General features: G+C 36.5%; 2 protein-coding genes across 3 annotated transcripts; one reads left to right on the top strand and one right to left on the bottom strand.

The window, feature by feature from the left end:
• The first annotated feature begins 2,139 nt into the window (after positions 1–2,139).
• Positions 2,140–13,395, top strand: LOC104120338 (peroxisome biogenesis protein 22-like). Its single transcript, XM_009632084.4, has 9 exons — positions 2,140–2,563; positions 6,487–6,723; positions 6,818–6,865; positions 8,269–8,325; positions 8,407–8,508; positions 10,281–10,337; positions 11,870–11,971; positions 12,672–12,819; positions 12,906–13,395. Exons 1-8 carry the CDS (start codon positions 2,471–2,473, stop codon positions 12,774–12,776), a joined length of 801 nt encoding a protein of 266 aa, XP_009630379.1. The 5' UTR covers positions 2,140–2,470; the 3' UTR covers positions 12,777–12,819; positions 12,906–13,395.
• Positions 13,396–13,783: 388 nt separating this feature from the next.
• On the bottom strand, positions 13,784–21,284 carry LOC104120336 (zinc finger CCCH domain-containing protein 13). Of its 2 annotated transcripts, XM_009632082.4 has the most exons (13): positions 21,141–21,284; positions 20,913–21,048; positions 19,310–19,420; positions 18,975–19,008; positions 18,254–18,389; positions 18,048–18,104; positions 17,022–17,119; positions 16,858–16,929; positions 16,517–16,725; positions 15,763–15,938; positions 14,814–14,852; positions 14,490–14,696; positions 13,784–14,069 (listed from the first exon to the last, which is right to left on the bottom strand). In XM_009632082.4, the coding sequence occupies exons 2-13, from the start codon at positions 21,040–21,042 to the stop codon at positions 14,010–14,012; spliced, it is 1,329 nt and encodes a 442-aa protein (XP_009630377.1). In that variant the 5' UTR covers positions 21,043–21,048; positions 21,141–21,284; the 3' UTR covers positions 13,784–14,009. The 2 variants fall into 2 exon arrangements, with proteins under 2 accessions (XP_009630377.1, XP_009630378.1); XM_009632083.4 differs by lacking the exon at positions 14,814–14,852 and having other exon boundaries at positions 20,913–21,224.
• Positions 21,285–26,272: the final 4,988 nt, after the last annotated feature.

The raw sequence follows: 26,272 nt of genomic DNA, 5'->3' as shown, positions 1-26,272 counted from the left end.
CTACTATTAATGCTAAAGTCCGGGTAGTTTAGGACTCAAAGCATATATTACTTGTGTAAATTGTATTCTTTGATTAATTAATATTAATTGATATATATGAATATATATTGTGAATTGTTTGATAAAGATATTAAAGGATGAAAATCTCATAGGCTCGATTTCTATTTAAATCAATTAACTGTCAAAAGAAATTGTTCTCGTCCCAAATTTATCATATAATAAATATACTCTCCTTCCGGAGGTACATAAAAATGTCTTCCTTTCTTGTGGAGCGGGCCGAACGCCTCGGCAGGATAGATGCATCTATGGATCGCACCGCACGTCCCTCGGCAGTGTACACGACACTCTGGATCGGGCCGTACGTCCTCGGCAGAAATCGTGCTTAATAATAATAATAATAATTACACGATCCTTTAATAATTTATTTCAGCTTGTAAAGCTAATTAGTAAGTCGAAAAATCTTTGAAATTTAATGAATTATTATTCTTGCTTGTTAATGAATCAATTGTTACTCCTGTAAATGAGATTTAATTGATAAATTAGAATTTATTTGAATTAAAAAAATTTAATTAATATATTGAAAATTGATACATTTGAAGGAATTTGATTATTTTCGCTGATTAAATAAATTCTGTAAATCACATTGATTTAAATATCCTAATTTTATTTCAATTGTTATTGACCTGTAGTGAGTGTCAAAGTCGGTCATCTCGTCTCTACCACTTTGAGATTAGGCTTGATACTTACTGGGTAGACGTTGTTTACGTACTCATACTACACTTGCTGCACTTTTTGTGCAGGATCTGAGACAGATACTAGTGGAGGACCTATCATCACATACCCACGTCATCTAGAGACATAGTGGTGAGGTGCCTTTCTGAGCCGTTCTGCAGCTACCAGTGTCTCTTCTGATATTTATATTCTGTCTATTTTATTTCAGACAGTATTTGGAGTTTTTGTATAATCTACTAGATGCTCATTCACTTGTGACACCAGATTTTGGCACACACATTGGTAGAGTTTGGGTTTATATTTTCTTGGTTTAAAATTTTATCAATGTATGCTTAATTTATTAGTTGGCTTGCCTAGCTGTAGTGTTGGGCGCCATCACGACCTACAGGTGAAATTTGGGTCGTGACAGGCTTGATTTTCTGTTTAAATTAATTAATTGCTAAAAGAAATTGTTCTCCTCCCGAATTTATCTTATAATAAATATACTCTCCTTCCGAAGGCACATAAGAAAATGTCCTCCTTTCTTGTGGAGCGGGTCGAACACCTCGACATGATAGATGCATCTATGGATCGCGCCGCACATCCCTCGGTAGTGTACACGACACTCTGGATCGGGTCGTACGTCCTCGGCAGAAATCGTGCTTAATAATAATAATAATAATTACACGATGCTTTAATAATTTATTTCAGCTTTTAAAGCTAATTAGTAAGTCGAAAAATCTTTGGAATTTAATGAATTATTATTCTTGCTTTTTAAGGAATCAATTGTTACTCCTGTAAATGAGGTTTAATTGATAAATTGGAAATTATTTGAATTAAAGGAATTTAATTAATATATTGAGAATTATTACATTTGAAGAAATTTGATTATTACTGCTGATTAAATAAATTATTGTAAATTCTGTAAATCATGTTGATTTAAATATCCTAGTTTTATTTCACTTATTATTATTGACCCATAGTGAGTGTCAAAGTCGGTCATCTCGTCTCTACCACTTCGAGATTAGGCTTGATACTTACTGGGTACACGTTGTTTACGTACTCATACTACACTTTCTGCACTTTTTGTACAGGATGTGAGACAGGTACTAGTGAAGGACCTATCATCACATACCCACATCATCCCGAGGTATAATGGTGAGCTGCCTTTCTGAGATGTTATGCAGCTATCAGTGTCTCCTCTTTTATTTACATTATGTCTATTTCATTTCAGACAGTATTTGAAGTTTTGTATAATCTACACACATTGGTAGAGTTTGTGTTTATATTTTCTTGGTTTTAAATTTTATCAATGTATCCTTAATTTATTAGTTGGTTTGCCTAGCTTTAGCGACATGTGAAATTGGGTCGTGACATAATATATATAATTATTTATAATAATATATAATTTTTACCTTAATAAATAGTGAATTCAGCTAGTTATGTGTGTAAAGATTGTTGAGTAGACTTCGTGCTTCATAATGGAGAACATACTGTATAACTATCCATAAAAACAGATAGATATTAACATGGCATTTGAAAACCCTTTCCTACCTTTCTCTGTTTTTCCTTTCTTCCATAGAAGCTTCCACTGCAAGATCCATTTATACTTTCTATCAATCTAGAAGATTCTGGAACAGCGGAGAGCAATGAAAATGAACCCTAGAGCTTGATCAGTCGTTCATCTTCTCCACAAAACCAACTCACTACCACGTCGAATCATTGAATTCTCTATCAATTTTGAAGTCTTCAGGAAGTTATGGCCGATAATTCCAAGGACGATTTCTTCCAGCTCTTCAAGCGATTTGGGGCTTTTCTCACCCTCAAAGTTTCTAATCTCTTCCAAAATCTGGTTATATTCTCTCTCTTTCCAATTTTATTTTGCCTTCTATTTTGTTTAATTAAGGAATCGATTTTATATTTTTGTCTTATGTTTAAGAGTTTAGTTCTATGTACTGCCGGTGAAAAAAAATATTTACACAATCAAGTTAATTAAATTAGGTAAAATTTCACATAAGAACAACTTGTCTCCCTACTTTTCAATTTTATAGCCTATATTTCAATTTACAACCAACTAGCCCGGAAATAATAGGTTAAGATTTAACATTCAATTCCAATAGATTCTCAAAGTTACTATTTAATTTTTAAAAAAGATTGCTCAAGCTTTTAAGTTAATTTTTGAATCAGTAATTGTGACTCAAATATTAGTTCAACAAACCAAGTCCATTTGAGGGGTAAAAATTAGATTTTTAACAAGCTTAAATATGTGGGTTTAAATTCCGAATTTGATTTTGGGAGAAATTTGGAGTGCATGTTATTTAGACTTGTCACAAATAGTATAAGGAGGTTGTATATAAAATTTGAAGTCATTTAATGGAGATTTGGACTGGTTTTGAACAAGAATTGTAATTAAAAATCGTGGAAGAAGTTCGTCTATAGAAGCTTGTATAAATGTGTATAAAAGTGTATAAAATGTGTTTATACACTCATATACGCTATTATACAAGATTATACATATTTATACAAAAAACTGACTTCGTCTTCTTCCTTGCGCCTTTTCTGAAATTTAACTCAAATCTTGCTCAAATCTAATCCAAATCACTTCAAATTTAAATTTTGAACTCCTTTTGATATTTTCAACCAATTGGAACAACACCCAATCCAAACAACTAACAAACTCAAAACATCCTATTTTCGAAAGCGAAGCTTTGAATAGCCTTCAATGGTGGACTTCTACTCTTCAATTTTCTTACATTGCAACCAGGTGACACAGGGGGAGAAGCAGAAAATACACGGCCTCTTGAAGCATATGTAGAAGATGTAAGAAGAAGAGAGAGTGAAAGCAATGGTGTTGAGAACACAGATTTAACTCCATAGCTTTTAGAAGCAATGGTTGTAAGAACACAAATTTTGAATTTGCTAGTGCTTTCAAAATATGTACAATATGGGCTAGGTCGGGTAAAACTTAAAAACATGGGCCATTTTTTGTTATGGTGTGAAGTCACGTGTATTTTCTTGTAATTCTTTCATTAAATTACGCCTATGATATAAATAAATCATTAAACTGTCAGCGCATATAACTTATTTGTGAGGATTCAGATAGTTTTACTGTGTTAAATTGGGGAAGTCGGATAGTTTTACTGAATAATTCGATAATAATCAGTGTTGTGATAGGCTCGAATGAGGCATACTTAAACCCTGAAAGTAGACCCCAGATTCAGCTTGTTTAGGTGATGATTTAGTGCTGGCATAGAGGGACTAATGAGTATGCTAATTGTCTGGACAAAAGTTGGTGGAATTGGACCTAAAAGACCCATTTAGGTTAGATATCAGTATAAACATAAAACAAAAGAATTAACTACGTCAAGAACTTCTTGTTCACTTGGAATTGTAGAGGGGAGAACAAAGGAGATATTCAAAATTGTACAAACTATTGCGGCATTGAACTTATGAGTCATACGATAAAACTTTGGGAAAGAGTGATAGAGTGTAAACTTAGGAAAACTACAAGATTGACTGAGAATCTTTTCGGATTTATGCTATATACTTGCTGAGAAGATTGATAGTATTTTATCGCGAAGGAAGAAAGATCTACACATGGTGTTTATTGAGCTGAGAAAGCGTATAATGCAGTATCAGGAAGGGTCACCCACCTTCTTTTGGTGGGTGTTGGAGAAGAAAGGAATTCATGTTAAATAAATAAATAAATAAATAAATAAATACCATAAAAGACATGTTTGAAGGAGTTGTTATTAGCGTAAGAGCAGTAGTATGAGATAAAAAGTTTCCCATAATCCTGGATTTACACTAGGGATCGACATTAAGTCCATACAGTTCTTTTGAAGAAAGTGGAATATCATTAACAAAAAGCATAACAAAGATGCATAGGTTACGGAATTAAAGAAGATATCAGCCCAAGAACAGAGAGTGAGCCCATACTTTTTTTTTTTTATTTGCACCGGGTGTCCGAGTCTCTTTGAGCCCCGACTAATCCCGGGGGTGCACAGGCCCTCGGCAAGGAGTTTCCCGCAAGTGCACCACGGTTAATTCAAGTTTTACCCAGTCCGATGGCCCTCAGAAATTGTTTGCACCCAGTGGGTTTCGAACTTGAGACCTTGAAAGGGAGCAAACCCCAAGGCTCAAGTCAATTGCCACCAGACCAACCCCTAAGGGTTAGAGTGAGCCCATACTCTTTTATACTAGTTATGGATGATCTAACCAGAAGCTGAAACACTTTTAAGAATAAGGGTTTTATAAAAAGTAGAAGTAAGATTGAATTATATGCACTGCAAATTAATCAGCATAAAAAGAATGAAGTTCATGTGAGATTAGATGGGATTATGATGCCTAATGTGTAATAATTCAGATATCTAGGCTCGTTGTTCAAAAAAATGAAATGATAGATGAAGCTATTACATATAGAAGCAAAATTGGATGGTTGAAATGGAGAAGGTAAGTTATTACCTATTGGGGTGCTGTGATAGGAAAATGCCTACCAAAATGAAAGGTAAGCTTTATAGAATAGTTATAACACCAACAATATTATATCTGGTGAATGTTGGGCTGCTAAAGTCCAACTCATCCACAAGATGAGTAGTACAGAGATACAGATGCTAAGGGGTGGATGTGCGCTCGAATAGATTAGTCAAAGTTAAAAATCACAACATTCGCTAGAAGGTGCAAAATAGCACACATTAAGGATAAAATGAGAGAAGGCAGCTTGATATACCTTGGTCATGTCTAGTGTCAACATCTAAATGCTCTGGTCCTTAGATGCGAAATCATGGTTAGTGAAGGTGTTAAAAGGGGACGAGATAGGTCTAAACTCACTTGGAAAGAGGTGGTCGTAAAAAACCTAAATTCTCTTGGAATCAATGCAGACTTGGCGAAAGATAGGATATAGTGGAGGAGAAAGAGCTATATAGGTGATATCTAGTAGTTAGAAATATATTTTGATCATGATAATACGTCTACTTTAGCTCATATGCACTCTAGGAATCTTTTTGCCCTATTAGAGAATCTTAATCAGTATGCAATATAGAGAAATTATAGTTTCCATTTTATTTTTATTTTGTGTAATGTTGGCTTGAGATAGATTTAACTTTGGAACATGGTCAGTGAGGATTCATATAACCGACTATAACTTGTTTGAGAATTGAGATTGAGGCGTAGTAATAGTTGTTTTTTGGTTCATTTGTCCATATAAATTGTAGTTTCCTTTTGTACTTATTTTTCTTGCGTTACCTATATAAATCTTTTCTTTCCTTATTACATTCTTCACTAACATCTGCTGTTTAATTCCTCTTAGTGGTTAAAGTCCCATCGAATATTAATTTTTTTCTATGCATTTAACTTTGACAACATAACGATACCTTTTTTTAATCAGTTTGGGTCGAATTTTCTGAAAATCATCGACTTTGGCATTAGCCCAGTATATCCCATAATTTTAAGACAACTACCACATTGCCTGAGCAATAGCAGAGTGTAGAATTAGATGACTGCACAATTTAGAGTTTCAGGGCTTCTAAAGTGTGATTGCCTGAATCTATTCCACCACTTGCAAAGTTGAGGAAGGCAACATACGTTGAACGAGCAATTTGTGAAATCCACAACCAATAAACTGCCATTTATCTAATTGTTTGCAGATATAATCTTTCTGTTATACCAGAAGTAGTGCTATAATCGCTTTTTTTTTTAATGACATTCCAAAGAAAGATGTTTTAGATGTTGTACTACCTTCTCTTAGATGGTAACAGCTATTTGATGTAAATGCAGGATTCAAGATCTGTAGGAGCTATTGCAGGTCTTGCATTTGCAATAGTTTTTACATGGAGAATATTGAGATCGCCTAGTGGACCACAGAGGAGGCGTCCTAAGCGACAAGCTGTTACACCTGGTAGTTCTGATGTAAACAGTCATTTAAGTGCAATTGTAGCAACTTCAGGAGTTAGCCCTTCTTCAGAGGATTCAAGTACACAAAATGTTATTGATGAGTTCTTTCAGCCAGTAAAGGTAGAAAGAGATTATTCTTCGGCCCCTACCCCCTTAATTTGGATTATCCAAATATAATTGGTGGATAAGTGACCTTCTACTAATTGCTTTGCAGCCAACACTCGGGCAAATAGTCAGGCAGAGGCTGAGTGATGGGAGGAAGGTATCTCTTAATGTTCTTTTGTTGCTATTTAGTTAACATATTCTTCTTCCACCATCCCCAAGGCTCATGGATGCCAAGTAAATATTTGATGTCTAAAATACATAATATTAATCTAAGAATATTTTGAGATCATAAAATTTTCCGTTCTCTTAGGTGCCATGAATGTTTTTTCCAGAACATGCCGAAAAAATTATAAGTAAAGATCAAATTGTTGTTTGTTTCAAATATATTCAAGTTTTGTTTGGAAAAAGTCTTTTGCAATATTGTTTCTTTGAAGTTGTAATTTGAGTATGTTTTTACAGAATGTTCAAGAAACTCTTCTCCTCTCACAAAACACAAAAAGAACCACTCAAACGCATCTAAAGTTTTCGCAAACTATTTCCAAATGTAGTTCAAATGGTAGCTTAAATTCTTGATATAGTTTTTGATTTGTGTGCAAATAGGTTAAATTAGTTATTGAATAAAGGGCTTCGTTTCATCAAATTTTTGTGCCTTGAAGTATAGTTTGGAAGGTTGAATAGATTGGATGCCTTCTATAATTAGTTGGAGGCATAGCTTTATACTTCGTCTCATTTTATGTGAAGGTGCTTTGTTGGGCCCGAAGTTTAAGAAATTAAATAAGACTTTTGACATGTAAGGCAAATACAGTCAGACCTCTCACCTCTCTATATCAACATTCTTATATAACAGTCATTCAACTATAAAAGCCAAGTTTTTCCCGGAACCAATTTTTTATGTTATGTTATAATATATGTCCTCTATAACAGTACTTCCATAACATCCGGAAAATATCGGAACAAACACGACTTTTATAGAGAGGTTTGACTTTGTATGCAAAGTACCAAAATTATTCTTTTAAATGAGTGGTCGTGACTCGTGAGAGTTCCACCTATCTTTTCAGTTTTTCTCTCCTTGTAAAAACATAAACTTTTATATCAAGTGGGTCCCAACAAGTCATGTCATTATGGATAAGACGGGAATTGTTAAGTTAACAACACCGCCCAAGCCTAATGTAAATGTACCAACAATAACGATGTCATAGTATATGGACTCTTTGCTTTTGTTGTATTTTGTTCTTAACTAAGTCTGTGTTGAAGTCTACCTAGCATGCGCAATGTGCATAATGACGTGTTTTACCAATCTTATCCTTTAATTGGTAGCCTTATTGGAACCTAGTTAAAATAATTCAAGTAATTTATTGATAACCACAACGAGATATTTGAGAGCATTATGGTTGTCTCTACCTCAATTTAAAAAAGCATCTGCTACTTGACCAAATCTTATCTGTTCAAGCTTTCCCGATTCTGCTTGGCATCGTTAAAATCCATTTATGCCTTCTTTTTATCTTTTTATCTCTGCAGCACAAATAACCTAGAAAATCTGGATATTCTTTCACTGTACAGGTAACATGTCGGTTGCTTGGATTAATCCTGGAGGAAACTAGCCCAGAGGAACTACAGGTTATTATTATTATTATTATTTCATTTGTTGATTCAGTTGTCAACATGCAGTTGACAATGTTTATACTTTGTCCTTTGCAGAAACAAGCAACTATCCGATCCTCCGTGCTGGAAGTGTTGCTTGAAATCACCAAATTTTGTGACCTTTATCTCATGGAGAGAGTACTTGATGATGAAAGTGAAGTTAGTGCACTGCTCACTCTGTTATATTACATCTGTATGTCGATTAGTAATTGCTACTGATCCAGTCCCTTTAATTATTTTATATCTTTATTGCCTGATTCAGAAAGAATAATGGGTGGCAGAATGCCATTTGATGCCTCTTTCAAAATGAAAAGGGAAAGGCTGACATCGTTGATTGCTTTGTATACCAAATAAAACTCGCTCTTTGAACTGATCCCTAAATTTAAAATCTAAAAAGACGAATTAGTCTCTTTGATGCCAAGTGTAGGTGAGTCTAAAAATCGAGTTGCCAATATGTTGCTTTAGGCACCGATTACGCTTGCTTAATTTCTAAGAATCACGGATAAGCTCAACTTCGGTAGTATACCTTTTACTTAATAGTTCAGTCAAGTGGAATGTCATTCCCTGAGCAACTCACTACTCTCTTCTTGTCTTTTTCGGAAAACTGATGTCACATTCAATTATCATCCCACATTAACCAAAATTTATCATTTACTTGTTTAGTACTATATTTTCACTTACTAATCTGCATAATTTAAAGCTTTCTTTGGTAGAAGTCAAACTAAACTCCTGAGCAAGAGCCAAGCTTTGACTAGAGATGGCAATGGGGCGGGTGCGGGGCGGGTTTTGCCTTAACCCACAAAATTTCAACCCGCCCCGCCCCACATAGTATTTTCACTCGCATCAACCCGCCCCGTATCAACACCCGCGTCCACCCGCCCCACTCTGCAAAATTTTCCCTTTATTATTTCTTTCAATTTGTAATATTCTTATCTTATTTAATTTTATTTTCAATTATATTCATATATGCACTGCCAATCTAAAAGTTCTTGTTGGAATCCAAATTGCAAACCAAAGAAGTCCAATTTTGAATATTCATAACTGTAAATCCTACCGAATGCTGTCAGTTTTGACTTTTAACAGTGTTCGGTTTTAAATTTTTTAAATATACTTATTTCTGATTTTACATGCATCAGTATTGGAATTCAGTTTGATATATCAGTATGTCATTTCTAATGATTCAGATGTATCGTACAAGGTAATGAGATCAGATACATGAAAATTGAGTCAACTAATTATCTACTCGACTCAGATAAAGTAACTATATAGTTAAAGTGGGATCGACTTTAAAACACTAAAAAAATATAATATAATATTTTCTTCCCAGAATTGCAAATAACAGAAAAATGTGTATTTACAGTCAACTAAACAAATGTCCAATATGAAATACATGCCTCGTAAAAACCAAATTAGTTTGAGACTAAAATAATCAATGCATGGGAGAAAGGAACCACAAGTTCAAAACTGAAAAAGTAAATATTTCCAGGTTGTAATAATATTAGCAATAGTTGAAACGTTGTAATTTTGCAAAAAGTTAAAACTCGCACCCGCACCGCACCCACAAAGGATTTTTAAAAAATTATTTTGACCCACCCCGCACCTTCATATGTCTAAACCCACACCACCCCGCATATGCTAAAACCCGCACCGCCCCATTGCCATCCCTAGCTTTGAGATAAGATGACCATGTTTGAGTTTCCTTTGGACTTCTCACTTCGAAACGCCTGGTTTTGTCTACTAGTTCATGTATTCTTGAAGTTCTCATATTTGGTGCGCGATTCATTTCTTAGCACCCACTTATCATAGTTACAGTGCATCTTGTTGGTGGGCTGTGTGTTGATCCATTCATTGTCTATGAGTAATCTGCATGTATATATCAACAAACTTCTTTTTCTTGCATACATATTCCTGAAATGATCGAATATTTGCAGAAAAACGTCCTGGTGGCTTTAGAAGATGCCGGAGTGTTAAGCATGGTCAAAGACAAGGTAACAACTAATCATTGTTCAACTCCATAGGAAGTCGAAATCCATTTATAATACCTTCATGGAGTTCTTGTTGGTGTGATTGTTTTACAATGGGTGTTGTCTTCAACCTTTAATCTCAACCGTGCCTCCATAAACACTTTTCCTTCGTCTGCAAATTGGTATCCTCTTCCTGGAAAAATCAAGATGATTATTCTTCCAATTGTTTTGCCTATAGATTTTGGATGCTTGCTCTTTATTTCATAACATGAGCTATTGACATTTCCTCTGCTCTGGGGAAAAAGATATATTTTGTCTCCTTTTGGTAGAAGTACTACATTAATCTCCCTTCTTTAAATTGTATAACAAAAATATAATTTAATTTATCGGTGGACAAGTTTAACCCATATATTTTAATTTTGTTCTTCTGTATAGCAAAACTACATTCTCGTATTGTATTGGATCATGAATATAATTTTACCATCCTATTTGCAACTTTTTCATTTAGGCTTTACACACTTAATATATAAACATAAAAATGCAAATAAAAACATGGAAGATTGCAAAGTGAAAAAGAAAGAAATTGAAAGGGAGTGTACTGAAATAGATTTCTCTATAGATATATATTGTATCATATTTTTTCATTTTGTTCTTTTCATCATTCTTTGTTGGTGGTGTACTTAAATTTGCTGGGTGCATAAAAGAGTAAATACATGCATACACTGATAATTTCTTTAAAAGGAAATAAGGTACTTTGTTGCACACGTGGAAAAAAAAATACTAAAATTAACTACAAAGGACAAACTTGTCTGTATGTATATAAAATGTAGTTTATTACACAAAATAAAGAAAAGGGAAATTTTTGTAATATATTTTTTAAGGATTGAGGTATGTTTCTCTCTAGCGCTTATTGTTATCTTCTCCAACGCTCCTAAAGCTCAATCAGTATTGTAGAAGATAGTAAGAGTAAGTGTGCTGAATGATGCAGAGCATGTGCAATGCTGCACCTAAGGGTATAACTTAGTGGTTAATGAAGTAGGTTGATAACCATGAGGTATCAGGTTCATATCCAGTGGAGGTCATTTCTTCCCATTTGTCCAAGTCTTGATGGGCAGAGTTTCCGGTACATGTGCTGGCGTGAGGTAGCAAGTTACTCAGTGAAATTAGTCGAGGTGCGCATCAGCTGACTCGGACGCCATGGTTATCCAAAAAAAAAAAAAAGAGTGGGGGATGCTGAGAAGAGAGGAAAGCGTGAGGTATGATAAGGCCTTCTTCAAAAGTCATCATCAAGTTTCTCCTTGTCATGCAAAAGCATGGGTACATTGGAGAGTTTGAATATGTTCATCACAAGGCGGGGAAATTGTGGTTGAATGAATGGCAAGCGGAGTAACATAATGACTGGTTAATTGAGTAGTACAAAATTGATTTAGTATCCCAGCTGTCAAAGTTTGAATGTTTTGATATAAGATGCAACTGTTGAATTGATGGCTCAGCTTCCCTTTATAACCTCTATTATTTTTCTGATGATCCTCTTTCTTCTTGTATTATGCATGCAGGTTCTCTTTTGTAGCACTGAGAATGGGCGAACATCATTTGTCCGACAACTGGAACCTGATTGGCATATAGATACAAATCCGGAAATCATTTTTCAATTGGCGGTACTCCTTGTTTCCTTTGACTGATAACATGAGCGTCCCATCATCTTAGTTTTTTCTTATTTCGGAAAACGTATTAATATTAACTTATTTTTCAATATAACTTATTTTTCACTCTTTATTTTATTTGGTACGATGATGACATGAGTTGAGCTTAAATGGAGAAGCGAGGATTCATACAGTAGACCCAACTTGTTTGGGATTGAGGCGTAGTTGTCAGAAAACGTACTAATTCATAAGCTGAAAAAGTAAGAAGTATCATCAAACAATGAATCCATCCATTTATCTATCATGCATTAGGTAGATCTCTTTCTCTTAGTAAACAACTTCACTGTCTATTACTATAACTTGTATTAATAATAATGATTCAAAGCAAATTGCTTATCAATTTTATGCTTTTTTTCTTCTTTGCATTTAAGAAAATGTGCAAGTTTAACCTTGTAATTTCCACTCTGTCAATGTGAATGTCTTTTACAAACACAAACAGTTACTTGTCTCTTGCCTGCTTATAACTCAAGTTTAGACCTATAAAGATATTGGATTTTTCAGATACTGCTTTCTACAGGACATTCCATTAGGGTAGTGATGAAAACAAAATTGGAATGTCAAATGTTCTATAGTTATTTAAATGGCAGTGGGGCTATACAGACCCTAGTGCTTTTTCTTTTTTGATATTTAATGTGTTAATACAAACTAATTGCAGAGATTTATCAAATATGAGCTGCACATTTCACCTACCAAACCAGAAAGAGCAGCTATGAATGTCTTCAGCTCAACATCTTTGGAGCAGTTTTTTGGAACTGTTTAGATGCAAACCCGGAAGAGCTCTAACATGTTTTCGTTTATTTTAGGTCTCTCTTTTTGCCCTTCCTCTTTCACTTTGGGCTGTGAAAATTCATATCTTTATCTCATTTAAATCTTTTGCTGGTACCTGCAGCTTCAGTTTTGAGGTTCAAGGGGCACACTTTGTATATTACTATGTTATCACTAGAACAGATCACCTTATATGGTTGTGCTGTATTACTCTCCTAAGTCAAACCTGGCGCTGTACTGTATCCAGGTACTTCTCCACATGGTAGGCTCTATTTATCACATGGTAAAGAAAAGTATGACGAAACGGCTGTAAATCAGAATCTCTGCGCGAGAATGTCCTGAAATGAGATCCAAATATACATATGAACGTCTGCCATATGTATGTGTATCTTGATGATTCTGCATGTATTTAGTATTAAGCCAAAGCAAAACAAATAAGGAATATATGACCATTGAAAGCAATCGCCAGGCTATGATTTGCCAGATCAGTTTATGTTTCTCAACTCCTTGCTCCTATAAGCCCCCCAAAACCTAGAGCGGAGTTGGTTCAGTAGTTGATATTCTAAAAGTCAAACCTGTGCAATTTGTCAATGTTAATTGTTTATGCTTTGTTACTCCTTTCGTGCAACATTGTTTGAGTGGACATCTTTTATATGCGTAACATTTATGTGGCTATAATATCATGTAAATTGAAGATAATGACTAAAATGACAGGATTAAATTAAATTGTTACCAAATAGAGAAATTATCCTTCTTTAAGAGGTAAAATGAATCAGAGGAAGAATTAATTTGTTATAGCGTGACATAAAATGGGGAGGAACTATATTAATTTGTTCGTTGCAAAATGATATTTCAAAAGCAAGGTAAGCGGACTTGATCATTCGTCCTACCTATACTAGAAAGATAACCATTTCGTCTTCTGGAGTATTTAGCATGTTTCCTGTTATGACACATTTTAAACCAACAAACCCCAGCTACTTTCATAGAGTATCTCCCTGCAAATGCAAAGATTAAGAGACTCTAAACTATTATTATCAACCTGCTATACAAAAAGAAATCCGGTCTCCTCATCTAAATCAGGCTCAATAGCGTCATCTAAGTTTCTTTTCCTGTTGATAACAATCTTAATTTAAAACTCTAAAACTTGTATGTATAGGCCGATCATAATTTCCAGCTCATCAGCTCTATTCCTCTACATCTGTGCACCAGCTGCTTATTGATCGCTGTGCTAAACAATATCCACTTCCGCCGTCTCTTCATCAAGCCCTACTGCATTATCACCCTTATACTGCAAGCAAAAGTAAACGGCTCACTTCAGATTAATACTTTTAGATGCTCAGCTTATGAATACAACAACATGCAAAGGGCAAGATCCCAGGCAACCTGACAAAAGATGTATATAGATTAAGGACTAGGAGATAGTTAAGCACTAAAGAGTAAGGAAAATGCTGGCAGCCTTTGGCAAGAATCTGTGGACTATAATGTAGTCTGCCTGATTTTTTCTTCGGGGTGGGGGTGGGGAGGAAGTTCGAAGTTGAACAGTATACTCTTTCCTTTCTCACTGCTCACCCCTTTATAGTTTGCATAATCCGACGAAAGAGAACTTTAATCACTGATAGTTTTACATAAAGTAGGTTGCAAACCGAAAGAACTCAAGAGTCCATATATTCACATGCTACATATGATGTAGTTAACTTATTGAACGTACCTTCAAATAAGCACCTGGGGGGAGAGGAGGAGGAGGTGGTAGAAAAGGATATTCTGGAATACCAGAAGGAGTTCCCTTCCCAGCTCTTGTAGCATTTCCAGCTACTTCAACTTTTTCCTCCATCTCAACAACTTCAACATCTTCATCTGCTGCATGGGCGGCCATGCTGGTTGATGGCAAAACAACAGCAACATCAGAGGCTTTGGGCTGCAGAATTCGAAGAACGCGTTTTTCAGTTCCACAACAGCAATTGTAAGAGAACGAAATGTTCTAAGATGCTATATCCTGCATTGTTGTTTGCAGCATGGAAATTGGGTCAACTACCATCAGGGATAAGCTGTAAGATACCTTTTGCTTTTCAATCTAGAAATGCCAAAGGCAAAAGAATAGTGTCACAAAATCAGTGCGAAAAGCGCAAAAAAGCTCTAAGGTTTGGTGGGGCTTTAAGCGCAAATAAAGCGTCGGCTTTAATGAAGAAAGACGCAAATGGAGAATAACTATAAATATATATGTGTAGTCCAAGACTAATATCTATAAGCATGAATACCAAATATATGGACAAAGAAATTGAAGAAAATTTACGATAAAGTAAAATATCAATTGTTTAGTGTCGCCTCTTTAGGATTACGCTCATTGATAAGTAAAAGTATGTCTTAGAGTCTTGATGACAACACTGAAGCGCCCGCTAAGCGAGACGAAGCGCTCAACATGTTTTGAGCCTCGTTTCAGGGCTTAAGCGTGCTTTAGGCGCGCCTTTGATAACACTGCACAAAATTAATAAAATATTAAATGGGAACAGCTGCATTCTTCCAACAAAAAATGATAGTCAAATTCAGTCGAATGCGTATTGAGGGAAGTACTGATGTACACTCCATATTTTTCAGCCAATTATGATTTTTTTCCCCTTCTCTTTTCTGACAAGTGATCCTCTCATATTGTCACTTCATTTTACTTCCCATTATCTGAATCATCCCATGTCATTCCATATCATTTTTGTAAATTTAATGTAAAGCACTTACCATGACGAACATGCAGATTTCAGAACGTTTGGAAAGATGCTTATGAATGCAATGGAAAATTTTGAAAGAACAAAAAGAGAAGACAACAAAAAAAAGAGCATCAGAAAATTGTCCGCGTAAAAATGAAATTGTATTCATTATCCAAGATATAAAGGAGACATTCTATCTCTTTTTAAGTGTTTGCGCCAATTTTCCTTTAACTTTCTTGGTTGGGGGAAAGGGTCGGGGTAACGAATGTTATGTAAAAGGAGCACCTTGTTTGGGAAAGTCATGTCACTGGAGAAGTTTATTCCCTTCTTGGACTTCTCTTCACCCACTAGGGTCTTATAACCATTCTCCCAATCGAACTCTGCATTATCTTTCTTCTCATTATTCAGCTGAGTAGGATAAGCAATCCTCTGCGAAGCATTTCCTTTTCCTTTTGTTGAAGCTGTTACAGAGCGAGTTGCCAAAGGTAAAACAAGTCAGAGAAACCAAATTCACAATGAGGGATTTCATGAACTCTGATTCAAACTTTTGCATCATAAAATAGGATCTAATATTCACAAGGACGGGAGCTTTGAGGACTGTGAATCAAATGTTGTGCATGGTTAAGTAGGACTGCAAAGAACACTATTTTCAGTCTACTGGAATTTGTTGGAGATGAGGAAGAAAAGAAATTTGTAAAAGATGAGCAGGAAGCAAATGCTGATTATCAAGTATTTCAGCCCAAGGTAGGGGTAAGACCTGCGTGCACACTACCCTCCCCAGACCCCACTTGTGGGACATCACTGGGTTTGTTGTTGTTGTTGTTCAGCCCAAGGCTGCGACAGCCACTTCGACTATATATAAACAACAAGAAAACAGGGTACCGAGACATACACTGAGGTCTTTGGCAGTTTTGTTCAGGAAAACCAATTAAATAAATAAGCAAGCACACTCAAAGTTGATGATAAATCAGAAAAGTCAGCTTAAGTGCCCTGGATGTCTGAAAAGCTACACTCTTATACATAAATTGTCATTTATTACCTTGATTTGAGGTTTCATCAGCTTCACGATGAATTCTCGGCCTTTTCTTGGTAGGTGAAGTATTCTTCTGCGGCTCATCCAATGAGCTAAAATGAACACCAGCCATCCCTCCATCACTCATATTGATGGCCGAATCCTCTTCACTTGCACCGGGCCCGACCAAATCTGAGCTGAGTTTATTAGCGAGCTTTTGAAGCTGAGCTTCTGACCTACAATTGCACTATCTCCACTGAGTGTTCGTAGAAAGCAAAGGAAACAGAAATTGACCTAACATATTAGATGACAAGAATCTGAAGTGGAGGTGGAGAGAGTCAACATAAGGAGAAAGATCATTAAAATACCTTTTTAGTTCACCTTCTAACCGTGAGTGATTGCTGTATGATTCCACGAACTTCTTGATCTTCGAAGTAATCCTGGGGAAAAGCCAGGGATTGGCAGACATAAGGAAAAGGTACACCCAGACTCAAGTGAAAAGATTTTGAAATGCATTATAACAGATAACAACCTTTTACATTCCTCCTTTTCCTTGACAAGTTCCATCTCAAGGTCCTGAATTTTTGAAGCTAGACTGTCTGCCTGACGAGTTGTCTTTTCAAGGTACATCTTCCATGTTCCAACCAAAATAGAAAAGTATTGATGATAAACTTAATATATTAGAGCAAGGAGCAAAAGAATATGTGTTAAAGAAAAGGGGATGGGCACTGAGAAAGAAAGTAGAATAGTCTGTTGAAGAAAGAAGAGAGTGGAATATGGAAATATAGCAATTGTCAATGAGAGCCTCTGCATGTAGCTGATGACAAATGAGTAAAAAGATAGAAGAGGAAGTCTTTCCTATTATCCATATCACTGCTAGAAGTTAGAACAAAAGATTGAAGGTTTGAGCAAGAGAAGATAGCTTATATAAGAAGGAAAAACAAACCAAAAGCCACGAGGGTCATGCTAGACTGTCAAGGTGTTCTTTGGCAGCTTAGTACCCTTCTCTTCCTTTCAAGTGGCTAATATATGACATAACAACCAACTTTACTAACAAACCCTCTATTTGACATCGGGTTTCTTTGCCTGTAACAAAAAGAGCTAAAAACTGCCCTACCTAATGTTCATAGTTCCAAACTCTAAAGAAGTGAAAACAGATGCCAAATTGACTAATACCCCCAAACAAGGAATGAGATACAAGTTTAGCAGTAGTCTATTGGAACTTATTTCCTTAAGATCATCAAATTTTATTAAAGTTCTTCCGATTAAAGAGTCCCACTTCTCGTTAACATTTGACATTTCATTTCTTCGAGACCAAAGCAACAAGGAAATATCAGCATAGCCCGATACATGGATGGTTAAATCACTTACTTCATTATCTTAACCTTACCTTTGCGATACACATGTGAAAAGGAAAAAACAAATATATTTTATCTGTAGAGACACAAACATGTACATGCTTAGACACATGTTACGTCTGAGCTGTGATACTACTAGTTATTAACAAAATAGGTATAAGTATTTCATACTCGGATTGGACAAGAAAAATGAAACCAACCTCCAGTTCTCGTTTTTGGTCATCCAACATATCGATTTCGGATTGCAACTGCCTAAGCTGCAACATGAAAAATAGACAGAAATCACAACAAAATATATATAGATATAAATATAAAATGTATAAAACAGAGCCCACCAAAAGGGCAGAGAAAAGGAAGAGTTGATCAACACTACTATTCGCGAACTAGAGTTATCTACTCCCTGTACCTGAAGGACATCTTCGGAACTGGAAGATAAATGTTTTTTCTCCTTCACGTGATCTCCTGTCCCAGCTGACATGTTCAAACTTCCAGACATATCACTTTGACCATCCGAATGATGTTTCATCTTCCGCTTTCTATCACTGCAGTATTCCAATTTTCTAGTATTAGTCAGACATTATGTTTATAGACATAGTATCAGGTCAAGATAATAGAAAGATTAAAGAAAATAGATTAATCATATGAAAACTCGCATATTGTCTTTATCATGAAATACCATCACATTGTCCAATGATGCTCTCTAAAGGGGTTCAGAAATCCCAAGAAATAGGGAAGATCCAATTAACCTCTCTATTTGTAAATATTCTGCCTTAGGAAGCTGCTAAGAGAGTTCTCCTTCATAAAATAAAAACCTAGGTCTCTTTACAGTGATCTCATTAACCGTATGAAAACAGTTATCAAAACTGGATTATAGCATTTCCTCCGAGACAAAACTGACTGACGCACAGAATAAGTTGCCATTTTACCTTTTAAAGTAGCAATTAAGATTTCCATATCTAACATTAATCATAAGCAAATGGATTCAAGCTCAATCAGGTTCCAGCTCATTTCTGAGTGCTGAATTCAGTTCAAGGTTTCTATCTAAAGCCTGAGTATGTAATTTGTCAACATTGACCTGTCTGACTAAGCCCTGAAATGAAGTACGCACAAGATATTGATACACTTACCTCCTCCTCCCAAGAGACTCAGTAGGACTGCGCCCTGCAAAATAAATCGGAAGGAAATATTATATGAATGAAACAGAACCATGAAAGAAGGCCAAGAAAGAAAACCAGAGGAATGTATTAGCTCCAAATCTCCATGAACCAAAGGCTAGATCTAGCCAACATATTCAAATGATCCTGTGACATAAATAAGGACCTTCGGCAAGTACACTTCCATGGAAATGAATATCCGTAATGGCGTAATCACATAACTCATCCTTTCAGATGAGCAAGACTAAATAAGTCTATAAGGATTGGAACAATGACAGCAAAGTGAACGTGAAAGAAGCAAGCCTAACCATGGGATGCATGTCTCTCTCTTGCATCTCTATCGGAGGAGTGTCTGCCCACCGGAGAACGCCTTCTATCGAGCTTCTCTCTCAAGTCATGACCGTGAAAATCGCGCCTCCCTGAAATGAGAGCACTGAATTTTTACACTAAACTGGACACAGTTGTTGATTCAAAACATTGATGAAATCCGCACCAACTAAATCGCCAATAATCAATAATAAAGCTAATCTTACCATTACATCGAACTACAAGAGAAACATAACAGTGTATTTACACGGCCTTCCTGCGAGTTCCAAAAGGAGCCATAGAAACTACTGCTCTCATATGATGCATATATGTAGAATACCAGTTTTTGAGCTTTTATCCAGAAAAGCTTCAAATATCATAGAACCAACTGAACAGCTAGTAGACATCCTTGCATCTAGCTCAGTATAAAAATATTGCTATAGATTCCTGCTTGCAGCCGTATAATGGACAAGTATTAAACCAGCCACTGGATGATATATAGGACAATAAGCCTTCTTGGACCAAAATACCCATCCAAGAGGTCTCTTTGAAGATTCATTCAAACAGAAGTCACAAGAAGGGAACACCATATTTTCGAGGAATATATGAGTGAAAAATTTACTAGGATAGAGCATTCATTGGTTCATCAAGCTGGCAGATGAGTAAATATATATATATGGAAGAGACTATGCTCAGAGAAACATATTCTGATCCCTCATACACTGCTGCTTCAAGATGCAATATGATAAACCAAGATGCTGAGAAAAATACCATAAGCAGCACAAAGATAAAGCAACCGGCAAATTCCTTTCTGATAAGAAATACTAAAACCTGTTAGTTGATAGGCAGTTATTCACTGTCCAATAGAATAACCCGAAGTGTGAAATTTCTTGGTTCAACTCTGTAACATTGCCAATTTGAGCAAACAGATACAACACGAGGCTCTCTTAAACTGAATGTTAACCAAAACGCATAGCAGAGATGTGCCAAACAAGCTTCGGAATAAAAATGAAAACAAAAGGAATTGCAAAAAAGAAACTACATATATCCAATGAGAATTTGTGATCAAGATATGGACAGATCTCTGCTCCCTTAATAGGTGGCTCAAGTACTTCCATTCATTTTAAAATTTTCAGTCTTTTCCTAGTTCCCAATTATTTGCAAATGATTGACAAACAAAATGGGAACTGACACGAATGGGGAGAAAAATATCCTAATGTCTGATGTAATTTTCCCTATCTTGTTTTCTTAAAAGAAATTAAGCATATATAGTTCTACAATCTAAAGAGTGTTAACTATAAGAAACAAACATGAATCAGCAAACGAAGCGAAATGCAAAATGAGACTTTTTCATCTCTTTAATCTAATATTAATGAACCAGTAAGCACAATCAACAAGAGAAAGCACCAATTTCAACCAACCAGCAAAAGCTAGTTTGAAGGTATATTCTTCAACTTCAAAGACACCCTTTTTTCAACTATAACTCAACTATTGTTCAACCGCATATAGAATAGTCAATAAAAATGGTAAATAACAACATTTACGGAACAAACAATATGGTTAAAATTTCAAACAAGTGGTGATGGAGAAGTGAAATAAAAGTACCGGCGGCAGAGGAATCGGAGAAGCGACGGAGCTGCGCATTGCCATGAGCGAAAGAGCAACTCTGCCGATGACAACGGCCTCTTTGATAAAGCAAGCATAGTTTCGTTTTGTACAGCTTCCTCTCCACCATTTTTCTCTATTTGGATTTATATATGCAGCAGATTAATTAGCTCCAAAAATTAGATCAATAAAACAGAGGAAAATCGAGATTGTTAGCGTTCCACAAACCCTAATTTTGGATAGCACCACTGCAATACTTCACTTGCACGTACGGATGGATATAAATGGATACCTTCCGAGGAACAGATTTTTAAGGTATTGAAATCGTTTTGTTGAACGAAAAACGCACGTGGTTTTTTTCCTTTTTCTTTTGGCCTTTTTTTGGGATAAAATACAACAAGATACCGAATATAAGCATAAACACAGTATTAATAAAAATATAGATAAGAAAAAATAGTACTAAAAAGTCATATAAAAATAAAATAAAAATAATAAAATAGTAAGGTGATAAACAACGAAACGAAAGAAAATAAGGGTTAGTCATAAAAACCTTACTATCAACCGAAAATTAGACCGCGTGTCAATACTACTGTTATAAATACTCTACACTGTCTAGTCTAATACCCTAATTCTCAACCTATATATATTCTTATCAAGTGTCATGTCATCGATCACTATATAATCCATCTCGAAATAATTACCAACAAATATATATTATATACAAAAATTATAAATTTTATATATTTTTATAATTATCGGATATAAATCATTTCGGCCGTGGGCTATATAAGTGATATTTGTCCTTTTTCTTCCTTTCTCCGTGCGGTGATGGTCGAAAAGCTTAGCACTAGGCGTCTAGACTTAAGGAAAAAATACACCTTTCTTTTGCTTTTATTTGGATTTTAAACTTGAAATCTCTTTACTGCGTTTGGTCATAGATTCCTAAATTTGTTTTGAAAATTTTATTTTTGTGAAGTTTGGCTTGAAGATGAAAATGTGTTTGTACATACGTTTTCAAAACATATTTCCCAAATTTATTTTGGAAAAACATGTGTATTATTAGGGATTTGGCCCAAAACCAGCTATTGAGCTGGTTTTGGAATTTGGGATTTAAGATTTGGAATTTTGCCAAAATATAGTCAAAATCTATGATTAAACATGTGTTTGCCAAATAAAACTCAAGTTTATTTTGACAAAATCTATAGCCAAACGGGTAGTTAGTTTCTTTCACTTCATTGACTAATAGATTGCATTATTATATTAGTAATCGACAATCTGAAGTGTTTATTACCTGCTTAGAATCAAATAAAGGGGGTTAATTGTGACAATTCGGACTTCCGGATTCAATCTTGCAAAATCTTAAAAGAAGATAAAAAATTGGCTACGAATCTGACATAATTTAATAGTTTTTGTTCAAATATTAAATTTAGAACTCAAATATAAATATTTGAAACCGTCGACTCTAAAATTCAAAACTCATAAATTTAAATTTAAATTCTGCCTCTAAGTACAAGTAAATATATCAACTTTGGTCTACTAAAGCATCAAATTTAAATAAGTGATTTCCTGTCATCTATTTAAATACATGTATACGGTCGAAATAGATTTCGGCCATAGCATGTCCGATCGAGTTCGAACGATGATTTATCTAAGTAAGATCCTGAAGGTGGAACAAACTAACCTCGAACCGGGGGAGGTCAATCCATGTCGGGTTCGATATCATTATCGAGCTCAAATCAAAATCGAACCACGATGCAGACTGCAAAGTAGATCTATCATGCTGATAATCGAGACACCAACCAACATTGACTTCGAATCAATTCGAGGGTTCGAGCCAGGATCGGGCTCGAACCAATATCACGAATTCGAGCCGAAATCAAGCTCAAACAAAAATCGAGGATTCCAAGCAAGATCGAGCTCGCAGACAAAAGCCGTTGCAATTCCACTAGAGAGAATCTTGGCACAAACTATGAAAAAGCTGACTTATCATGGGTCTCCCACTGAATATTTATTTTATTATGCTTAGAGCCAAATCCCTCCACTATAAAATGGCTTGGTCACTATTTCTGTAGGATAAGTTTTTCTTAGGCTTACATTGTAATAAAAGTGTTATATTATTCTACAGTAAAGAATCGTTCTTTCAGATTTCTTACATTGATTTTATTTGTTGAATCCTAAGATTCATTGTTCCTAACAACCTTATCTATTTTACATTCTCTGCAATATATATTTACATTTCTATTGATCTTTATATTTTGTGTTAAGTTACGCCACATATCCTCGGAACTGCGTATAAATTCAACTCTATCCATTTTTCGGGTAAACAGTTTGGCGCCCACCGTGGGGCCGAGGATAATAGTGGTTATTTGATATAAATCTAAAAAAATAAAAAAACGCCATTGTGCTTTGCACTTATTTCCGAAAACATCCTGAATTTCGGATCAGCTACGAATAACCACCAATCAAATGGCTTCACCTATCGATTACGAAGTCGGCCTTCAAGATAAAACCAACAACTTGGCACCTGGGGTCGGAAGGCCAATTAACGATGGCACCGAGGCTCGAATAAAAGTACCCGAAATTCGAGCCGAAATACCATTGGATGTCAATTCAGAAATAGCTTTGGAGGCAAATCAGCGCTCCGAACCGGAAAGAAGCATTCAGGGCGGTACTCGATCCGTAGCCCGAGATACCCAACACGCGGGAGAAATAGGGGCCAGCTTACGTATGATCTTCGAGATGCTACAAGCCCAACAAGTAGCGATAGCTCAGCTATAGAGCCAAACTCGCGCACAAAGCAGGCCGGATTCCAATCCACCTCGAGAAGTCACCCCCAGAACAGAGCCCGCCATAGTGAAATCTAACGAGCAAGAATCGGGGACTACTCCTAGAATTACTAAACTGCTCGAGGAACTCACAAAATGAGTCGAAGCCAACGACAAGAGGGTGGAAACGTATAATGCCATGGTCGATTAAATCCCGGGGGCTCCACCAATAATAAAGGGGCTTGATTCAAAAAAATTCATACAAAAGCCTTTTCCGTCGAGTGCGGCACCGAAGCCAATCCCCAAAAAATTTCGTATGCCCGAAATTCCCAAATATAATGGTACGACCGATCCTAACAAACATGTCACCTCTTACACATGTACCATAAAAGGCAACGATTTGGAAGACGATGAGATCGAATCCGTGTTGTTGAAAAAGTTCGGGGAGACCCTCTCGAAGGGAGCGATGATCTGGTACCACAATTTACAGCCGAATTCCATCGATTCTTTTGCCATGTTAGCAGATTCGTTCGTAAAGGCACATGCTGGTGCCATAAAGGTTGCAACAAGAAAATCAGACCTCTTCAAAGTAAAGCAAAGGGATGATGAAATGCTGAGGGAATTCGTATCCCGATTTTAAATGAAATGCATGGAATTACCCCCGGTCACAGACGATTGGGCCGTACAAGCTTTCACCCAAGTGTTGAACGAGCTAAGTTCGACAGCATCACATCGGCTGAAATAAAATTTGATCAAGTATCCGGCGATAACTTAGGCAAATGTACACAACCGATACCAATCGAAAAGTAGGGTCGAGGATGATCAGTTCAGAGCTCCGTACGTACCCGTTCATCAAAACATGGCAGTTACTAAAAACCAAAAGGAGATCGATAGAGAACAAAGGTCGAACAGAGACCGATATCAATCGTACGTCGCAGATCGGGTGAATAATGGTTCATCACGCAATGCATTTGGAATAATCAAAGGATTGGTCGAGGACAAAATTTTCGGAGGCTTATGAGTAAGAGTGACTTCGATAAATATGCGGATCCTATAGAAGAACCTCGATTATCAGAATATAACTTCAGCATTGGTGCATCCGCTCTCGTGTCAGCCATCAGACGCATCAAAGACACTAAATAGCCTCGACCCATGCAGACCGATCCTGCCCGAAGAAATCCCAATCAAACGCGTGAATATCATGGTACCCATGGCCACAGAACGGAAGATTGCAAGCAACTAAGAGAGGAAATAGCTCGCTTGTTTAACGAAGGGCACATTCAGGAATTTCTGAGTGATAGGGCGAAGAACCATTTTAAAAGCAGGGATTTCAGCAAGCAAAAAGAGCAAGAAGAACCACATCACGCCATCCACATGATCATCGGTGGCATCGATACCCCTCAGGGACCAGTACTTAAATGCACTAAAACATCGATGGTGAGGGAAAAACGATCTCGAACTCAAGATTACGCACCCATGGGGACTTTATCCTTTGATGATGCAGATGCATATGGGGTCATCCAACCTCATAACAACGCCCTGGTAATATCCGTACTTATGAATAAAACTAAAATTAAGCGTGTGTTAATCGATCCAGGTAGCTCGGCCAATATCATCCGATTAAAGGTAGTACAACATCTCGGCTTATAGGATCAGATCGTACCCGCAACTTTGGTCCTAAACGGGTTCAATATGGCATGCGAACCCACCAAGGGTGAGATAATCCTACCAATAAACGTGGCCGAAACCATCCAGGAAACAAAGTTTCACATTATCAAAGGCGATATGAGATATAACGCCCTTTTCGGAAGGCCATGGATCCACAACATGAGAGTTGTACCTTCGACCCTACACCAGGCTCTCAAATTCCCGACATCGAAAGGTGTCAAAACGGTGTACGGAGAACAGCCATCCGCAAAGGAAATGTTCGCCGTTGATGAAGCTAAACCAATGTCCTCACTTTTGCCGATAAAAGGATCGGGCTCGGAAGGAGAACGGGACACCAAATAGCAATAACAGACATCGGCTTCGACCCAGCCAGACAACCAGAAAATCGAAGAGGATGATGATCAAAGGGTCCCTTGATCTTTCGTGATTCCCGATGACTCCGACGCCACCAAATCAACAATCGAGGAGCTAGAGCAAGTCATATTGATCGAGCACTGGCCCGAGCGAAAGGTATACTTGGGAACGGGGTTGAGCCCCGAACTTAAGAAGAAACTCGTTCAATTTCTTATCGATAACATCAATTGTTTTGCCTAGTCCCATTTAGATATAACAGGGATCCCGCTGGACATAATGACGCATCGGCTAAGTTTGGACCCTAGGTTCAGACCGGTGAGGCAAAAGAGAAGGCCCCAGTCCGAGAGAAAGCACGCATTCATAAAGGGCGAGGTAACCAAGCTTCTCAAAGTAGTGTCCATTCGGGAGGTGAAATATCCCGAATGGCTAGCCAACGTAGTTGTAGTCCCTAAAAAGGGAACAAACTTAGAATGTTTGTGGACTATAAGGATTTGAACAAAGCATGCCCCAAAGATTCCTTTCCACTGCCCAACATCGATCGCATGATCGATGCCACGGCCGGCCATGAGATCC

The sequence above is a fragment of the Nicotiana tomentosiformis genome, chromosome 6 (genome assembly GCF_000390325.3).
Source record: "Nicotiana tomentosiformis chromosome 6, ASM39032v3, whole genome shotgun sequence".
Classification (NCBI taxonomy): domain Eukaryota; kingdom Viridiplantae; phylum Streptophyta; class Magnoliopsida; order Solanales; family Solanaceae; genus Nicotiana; species Nicotiana tomentosiformis.
Note: the sequence above shows the minus strand (reverse complement) of the source record. Positions and strands in the feature narration are given on the sequence as shown.